This window comes from Schistocerca gregaria, chromosome 5 (assembly GCF_023897955.1).
Source record: "Schistocerca gregaria isolate iqSchGreg1 chromosome 5, iqSchGreg1.2, whole genome shotgun sequence".
In the NCBI taxonomy this organism is placed as follows: domain Eukaryota; kingdom Metazoa; phylum Arthropoda; class Insecta; order Orthoptera; family Acrididae; genus Schistocerca; species Schistocerca gregaria.
The window spans coordinates 195,126,398-195,134,695 of NC_064924.1; the positions used below are offsets into that span (position 1 = coordinate 195,126,398).

The following is an 8,298-nucleotide window of genomic DNA, read 5'->3' on the forward strand; positions in this document are numbered from 1 at the left end:
GTACAGGATGGTAAAAACCAACTTCGTTCAACAAAAATGTGAACGAATATTCCCTGAATGGGTTTCCAAGTTCTACAATGGATCGAAGGATGACCTATGCCATATCAAATCTATAATCTAGGTTTAAATTAAGTTTCAAATGGTTCAAATGGCTCTGAGCACTATGGGACTTAACATCTGTGGTCATCAGTCCCCAAGCACTTAGAACTACTTAAATCTAACTAACCTAAGAACATCACACACATCCATGCCCGAGGCACGATTCGAACCTGCGCGTAGCAGTCGCGCGGTTCCGGACTGAGCGCCTAGCACCGCTAGACCATCGCAGCCGGCAATTAAGTTTCACAAAAGAGAAAACTATCAAAATGGTCTACAGTGACCCTCAATTATCTTTAATTACTTATCTGACTTGTCGTAAATTACAGTGGCTGATGTGGCTTCTAAATAATTATATAACAGAAAAATCATCCTGTTTCAGATTTTTACTTCAAGTGGCAAATTTGAACACCATGAGCTTTAATTGACGATTGACACTAGTATTACACAAAAATGGGATGTAACAGACGAGACTTCTGCAGCTTTATGGGCTGTTATGCGGCATCGCGTGCGCTCATTTACCTTGCTGGTGTTCGTCAGGGGGCGGCGGCCGGCGCAGCAGCCATCCAGCTCGTCGTCTCGGAACTAACTAACTTCTCCTAACTTCTCCTTACTACCATTTACCGAAGTTGGTTTTAAAAAAACTATCGGGCTGTGTTTTCATCTGACCAATCAGGATCTCAATGTTAACCTTAAGCTCCGCCTACAAAAATTCTGTCTATCCAATGAGAAACGTTATACTTTTCGTGGTGGGGCAATGTTTTTAAAGTTTGCAACGTAACAGAGACGAGAAAGAGTCTCACGCTAAAACTTGCAGCTGGTATGGTCCTTTTAGCGTTATCGTAAGATCTATACGGTTCTTCTGGAGAGCTCTATCTTTTAACATGGGCTGGGGGGTGGTCCTAACGTAACAGAGACGCGAAAAAGTCTCACGCTAAAACTCGCAGCTGGCATTGTCCTAGTGGTTAGCTGGCGACGTGGGTGTCCAGTCCGTCCCTTATCGTAGGGCCTTCTAGTTTAACACGGTTCTGCTCTCGGCTTCTGTTCTCGTTTCTCCCCTTGGAACTGCGTCGGTCTCACGGTGGGAAGGTATGACATGGATTTAGGCATTCTTGTGTTAGTCTGTGGTATTCCATTTGCTCACTCGTTACTCGTATTAGTTTGGTTAATTTAATGTCACGATTTATTCGGAGCTATGTGACATACTACTGGATTTGCTTATCATGTCAGGTTTTCAAGGTGTTGGATTTGCCTGACACCTTACACACTGTGTACGGGTCGCGTTACGTTTAAAAGCAAATGGATCACATGTTCCTTCATCTATCTCCACTATTCTTGGGAAATTACATTTGTTTTAAGAAACAGGAGTTTTACTGGAATGACATTGATTGTTAGCTATTAAGTTCACGTGTGTTTTAGCATGTTTTTATTATGCTCAACTACTCTGATGTCCTGGATTGTGTTACCAAGTTTAAAACATTCATTAATAATATAATCGATCAAATCAGAACACATCGGCATGTCGATACGCTGGTTCAAGGTTAACATCGTTATCGCGGAGCAACACCACATATAGGTAATGTGATCCATCCATCCGGGAATCTGCTGCTCGTGTGGGACGAAGCGTTCCGGCAGTGCAACGAGTGTGTGCCGAATGATTCACAGAAGTCTGTAAAACATGACAAGATAGGTCAGGTCGCACCACTCTGAACCCCTCCCCCCCGACAAGATCGACACCTCATCCGACTGTCAGAGCAAGACAGACCTACATACCTGCATCCTCCTCGGCTCTGGAGCAACAGTGGAACAGTGGAACACATCGCACACTGTCAGGGATGACCGTCCGTCACCGTTTATTACGACCTGGGTTATGTGCGCGTCGGCCACTTCTCCGTCTATCTTTGTAAGACGTGCAGAAACACGCTAGACGCCAATGGTGTACGGAAAGGCGTCACTGGGGATAGTAATAGCATCATGTAGTGTTCTCGGAAGAAACCAAGTTCTATTGTTTGAATATGATGGACGCATTTTGATTCGCGCCAGACAGGGGAAGCGACACCACAGTGACTGCATTCGCACAAGGCATGCAGCGTAAGCTCAAAGCCTTATCCTGTGAGATGCTATTGGTGCGTGTCCATTGCACTGTGACCAGTGTCATCTACGTAACATCCTGCACTCACAGCCATACCCTTTCTGCACAATAACTCAGACGCCATTTTTTTCAGGAAGACAATGCACCACCATATATTTCTGCCCAAACACTTGCCTTCTTGGTGTCGCGGGATTCTAGCCTTTTTCTCTGGCCCGCCAGATCACCAGACTTGTCACCAATGGAAAATGTGTGTATATGGTGCAACAATGGGTGCTGCACTATAACACAATGCCAATCACTAGAGATGAACTTTGGAACCAGGTGTATGCAGCATCGATGGCTATACCGCAGGGCTCCATTCGTGCCTGATACTCGTCGATGCCACCACCCATGGAGCTAGTTATCTGAGCCCATGGCGGACTCTGTGCGTAGTAGGGAACAGGACACGTGGTGAACCGAGTTGACTGAAATGTTGATCATTTCTAATGAACGTACTAACGTTCATGTCCTCTTTATGGTGCAGCAACCGTTGGGAGTGGTAAGTACCCAGGGTTGTAAGGGAGTAATTTTTTATGAAACTTAACAATATTTATTAATGAGTATTTGTCCACCCTCAATCTTTTGAAAAGCTTTAACGCTGTTTTTGACACATTCAGTGAGGTGCATCTGTGAAGAAAAAGAGAAAGGGCGGCAACCACAGAAGGTTGAAAAGTTGGCTTCTTGGGTGTGAAGCGGTGCCGAATTTCGAACTCATCCCAAAGGCGTCTGCTCCTAAAGGTAGGACTTTGGGCACACCTGGCCATTTCATAAATGTTATTTCCTGCAGACTATTGCCTCTTGGAAGCGTTCCTCTAGCGTACGCTGTACACAATGCAGGGCAAAGTGCTTATATATTTACGCTTTTAACGTCGTCTTAAGTGCAATAATGGGGCCATAATGTGGTCTTGAAAAACACCCCCATAGCTTAACACCACCTAATACGTACTTCATTGTTCGAACGACACCAGGTATACCCCAAGTAAAAACCATTACATCCGATTTCAGTAGAGTACAGCGTCATTAACCATTCCAAATCGCTCGTTTCGGAGCAACTCAGCATCAACAAACAAAAAGAATAAATTCATAAGTTGATGTATAAGTGGAACAGAACCTGAGAGTTTTCGGTTATACGAGCACAATAAGGTGGATGAGGGAGGTGAAATCCAGACTTATTTAAAAATATGGACAGGGGAAAGAAATTAGAGCCGAACTGTTTTCAGCATCACAACACACTCTAACGTATCTGTTTTCTTTGACCAGTGTAAGTAATTAGGATACTGTCATACGAACCGCTCTGACGTATAAATTATTGCAACGCCACTTGAAGAAATTCCCCGTACACACGGGCGAAACTTTGAACTACTCCAATAACTTAATTCGTTCATGTTGCAATATGCAGGAATATTTTAATACTTGCAATATCTTCGGCCGAGAATGACCGTATATTAAAGAAATGCCTTATTTAAAACTGATTTCATTTTCCTGTCGAATGGAAAAAACTGCACCTACTTAAAGTCTTTTGAATTTATAAAATGAAGTAATACAATATTTTTAAAGGCAGTACAGAATAATCAGAATACTGATGTCAACGACTGTTTCCTAAACTACATGATCTTTCTCCCATTACATGTTTCTTTGTAGTTTTAGTTTCTAGGATTAACGTGTAAAACGCACAACTGATGACATGTAATCATCTTACAGGTGTCATTATAACGGTGACAGAAGACACACACTTTCCGGCATTTAATAAAAGACAAAACAGGGATATACGTAAGATGATATTTATTCTGACATCTCGACGCAACAGTTTCTTCATGGTTAAAATTATATAAAGAAGTAATAAATTAATATTATTAATACATGTAGTTTTCGATTGAAACTGGACAACACAGATAAATCAACAATCTCAAATATTCATGTAAATAAGCAAACGGAACAAATATTGCAGATCTAGCAGACATCTTCTTAATGCAGTCCTCCATAAACTTAGACAGAACAACCAGCATGTCCGGGGTAATCACACACCCTCAGCTCGGCGTTGTACTGTAAGCCAGCTGGGCACGGGATCAACCAGGCTACACCGTTCTCGTCGCACTTGTAGAAGCTGTTACAGTCGCTGGGGTTAGGCAGCTGGGTGACGTCGTCTGGATTCCAAGGTGGACAGGTGGGAGCATCTCCGGCTGGTTGCTGTGGGCTTTCACCGTTACCAGAGTCAGAATTTCCGTTGTTCTGATCGCCATCAGAAGATTCATCGCCAGAGGGGTTACTTGGAGAAGCTGATGATGAGCAGCCAGCACTTTCAGGATAATCACAGACTCTTAGTTTGGCATTGTACTCAAGACCAGCTGGGCACGGTATGAGCCAAGCCACACCATTCTCGTCACACTTGTAGAAGGAGTTGCAATCACTGGGATTAGGAAGCTGGGTGACGTCCTCTGGATTCCATGCTGGGCAACTGGGAGCATCTCCAGTTGGTGGTTGTGGATTTATGTCACTGCCTCCCTCTGAATTTCCGTCATCCTGCTCTCCCTCGGAAGGGGTATCATCGGAAGGGTTGTTTGGTGAGGACGGCGTCGAGCAACCAGCATTTCCTGGGTAGTCACACACCCTTAGCTGTGCATTGTACTCTAGGCCAGCTGGGCATGGAATAAGCCTGGCAACGCCGTTCTCGTCACACTTGTAGAAGCTGCTGCAGTCCTTTGGATTCGGAAGCTGGGTGACGTCATCCGGATTACATGCTGGACAAGTGGGGACGTCGTCAGATGGTGGCGCAGGTGAAACTCCACTGTCGTTTGAGCCACCTCCAGTTTCACTGCCGTCGCCTGATCCTCCACCAGTTCCATTGTCGTCGTCAGCAGGAGGAGACGAGGATGAGGAGCAGCCAGCTCGGTCTGGGAAGTCGCACACCCTCAGCTTTGGATTGAACTCGAGGTTTCCTGGGCATGGGATGACGGTTGCAACGCCTGATGGCTCGCACTGCAAGAAACTCCTGCAGCTGTTCGGGTTCGGGAAGGGGCCCGACGCTCCCTGGCATGTTGCACTCACCTGAAAGAAATTTGTTTTCAGCGCGCTCTGCTAATTAAGCATATAGTAGTGCTTTTAATAATTGTAAGTAATAATGACTAGTAATGCGTGGTCATAGGCTTTCGGCCAAGAGTGCAAGTATTACAGAAGCGAGTAAGTTTGTAAACTATTCGTTTGCTATCGTGGTTAAAGTATACAGTGCACGACAAAACGGCGCTACTCAAAACCGGCGCCGACGCAACAGGCGTGATCGACGGTTGTGTAAATGTGCACTAGCGAGAAGACGGGCGGGCGTTGAGCAACTTCCCACCCAGATGACCATAGGGCTAAGAACACTGTCTCCTCAGTTTAGAGAACGTTACTGCGTGTGGGGCTCCACAGCAGGCTCCTAGTCCTTGCTCCGACGCTGACTACTGTTCTTCGACGACGAAGAAATTTGAACGCCTGCACGGCAAGTGGGTGTCCACTGAGTGGTGACATGTGACCTCAAGGGAATCACTTCTTAAGTTCAATCGGACAGAGGGCCGTTCGATCGTCGTAAAGGGTCTAATTCGGGGGAGAGAGCTCTATGGTCGTCGGATGTTTTCGTGACATTCCCTGGGTGATCACCTCATTCAGGAATACACGATGGATCAAAGTAAGCATGCATCCACCCTTGGAACCATTTTCTCCCCCACATATTGTATGTCCTCTGCACGATGGCATAGGCCAGCAGTCCAATGTAACGTACCACGCTGCTCTTAGTGTACGTGAGAGATTCTAAGAGCACCAGAATGAGTTTGCCGTACTCCTAGCTATCAAACTCCCTGGATTTAAACCCAATTGAGAATCTGTGGGACCACATCGATCAGCTGTTCGTGCTGTGAACAATCAACCTAGAAAGCTTGCGTAGCCGGTCACGACACTCGAGTCTGCAAGGCTCGGCATCCCTGTTGGTACTTTCCCAAACCTCATTGACTTTCTTCCTGTACGGCACCGAGCGCTCCGGGTATCAAGACGTTGTTCATCCAGGCTTTTGACAGGTATGTTAATCAACGAGTCTTGTTAAGCGATTGTTGTTTGGGTTACTAGATGCTATTCAGCTGCTGGAAAAGTAGTCTTTACATACCGAACTCCACTAGTACCCTGGCTATTGCTGGTGAACACTTACCACAGTCACTTTGATGATGGAAGCTCCACTGCCGCTTCCGATCAAAGTCGCCAGTACGGCAATCTCAAGGAGTGTCAGTCCTGGAAGAATGGCAAAATTATCGTCGCTTCAGTGTAACGACATACTACAGTATAACAAAACCACTTCAGAGATACTACAGTAGTCGTTATAAACTATAAACTAGCTCTCGTAGTAGATAGAAACAATTAATAGCGATCCCTGGGCTATTCACAGTTTTCATTCACTCAAGTAGAATAGGATTCATTCCCATTTTGCCACTTGTTGTTCTGAAACTTCATTCTGTTATCGCTTCATAGGAAACTGAATAACTGACATCACTCATGGTAAAAAAATTAATACGTGGTAGTATGGATAACAACGTCTGAGATAGTGGTTTGACATTGCTGCAAGTTGGGTGCTAGTTGTTATCAACTGAATGTAAAGTATCAAAGGTCTATCCTAAAAAACGAATTCGTTCTACCCTCATGGTTTCAGATCTAATGTCAGCTTGGGTGTCTGTTGTAGAGTCATGAGACTTTAAAAAGTACACTCTGCCATTAATGGATGATTTTTTCTGGTCTGTAAAAGCGTAAACTGTCTTTATACAAAAGTACCCCAGTATGGAAGTCAAAAATGTTAGGCGTTAAAATATTTGTCCTTGACTAAAGAGAAATAGCAGATAATAGTGAACGTGAGGAGTAAAGTTAATTTTCGTAAAGGAATTCTCCCTTGTGACTGCACATCACATCAGAAGGTTAGCGTTTAGTGTCGGTGATGAAGTTAATAGAGCACTTTATCGGCTACAACAACGATCGGGAGGGAAATAGACCTTGTTCACTAAAAATGAACTATTCTGACATTCCCATCATATTTAGGAAAGCAAAAGGAAACAAATCGTAGCGGCTGGAGAGAGATTTGCATTTCACTACTCCCATATGAGAGTCCAGTGTATCAACGACTGTGACAGAACTATGTCCGTTACTTGTAATTGAAGCTTGTCTTCTAAAAAAGAGATTCAAGTGAATGAAAGATATACGTCCGTACGCAGTACGAGCTTTAGGACTTACCTGTCATGTTCTTCGCCAGATGCTGTGCACTCTTGGTGCCCAAGGCTTACATTCGTACCTCTTATATACCACATCGCAACTAACGTGTGCGAACGTCAATCAGAACAGTACGAGCGTCAGCAGTACCGATAAAAACAGGATGTGCTGCATGTCACAGTGCTCTCGAGCTGTACATATCTTATCTGATATCGATAATCACTGACGACATTCTAACACCTCTACCTCGATTATCACTTGTTAAGACCACTGTCGATTTTTATTTGTCTTACATGGCTACCTAACGAAGATATAACGTCCTTCCTTTGTTCGGTGACTGGAAAAATCTGCCAGTAGTCCGACATTGTACGATCGAGTACAGTGGGAGATATTTGGGGGCAAATGCTTTTCATATGGTTCATATGCTGAGGGTGTCCATTAAGTGTACTAAAATGTCTACTTAAAATGTTAAATGATCTAGAACAGTGGTGGTCAACCTGATCCCTAACGCTCATTACGGGGCATTCGAGCTTTCGTGGTGGGCGGTAGCACGTATAGCTTTTAAAAAATTTTCAGTAGGTTTTCACAAACTAGTATTTGGTAACTATTATTATTATTATTATTATTATTACTGTGTATTTTAACTTGCTATAAGTCTCCTATATAAATTTTCTAAGGCTAAGTTACTTCCCTACTTTATAAATCACCATTACTGTGGAACCTCTGAGTGGCTAGAAAATCTTCCTACTAACGGAGATATAAAAGTGGACGGTAGGTAAAAAATGTTGACAACGCGTGATGTAGAACATAGTTATGTGTGCTAAGGACAAAAACTTTTGAGCAATGTATCAATA

The 8,298-nt window shown here is 44.0% G+C and overlaps 1 protein-coding gene across 1 annotated transcript; it reads right to left on the reverse strand.

The window, feature by feature from the left end:
* Positions 1 to 3,994: 3,994 nt before the first annotated feature.
* Positions 3,995 to 7,611, reverse strand: LOC126272221 (chondroitin proteoglycan-2-like). Its single transcript, XM_049974920.1, has 3 exons — positions 7,469 to 7,611; positions 6,402 to 6,481; positions 3,995 to 5,272 (listed from the first exon to the last, which is right to left on the reverse strand). The coding sequence occupies exons 1-3, from the start codon at positions 7,473 to 7,475 to the stop codon at positions 4,214 to 4,216; spliced, it is 1,146 nt and encodes a 381-aa protein (XP_049830877.1). The 5' UTR covers positions 7,476 to 7,611; the 3' UTR covers positions 3,995 to 4,213.
* Between the last annotated feature and the right edge of the window lie 687 nt (positions 7,612 to 8,298).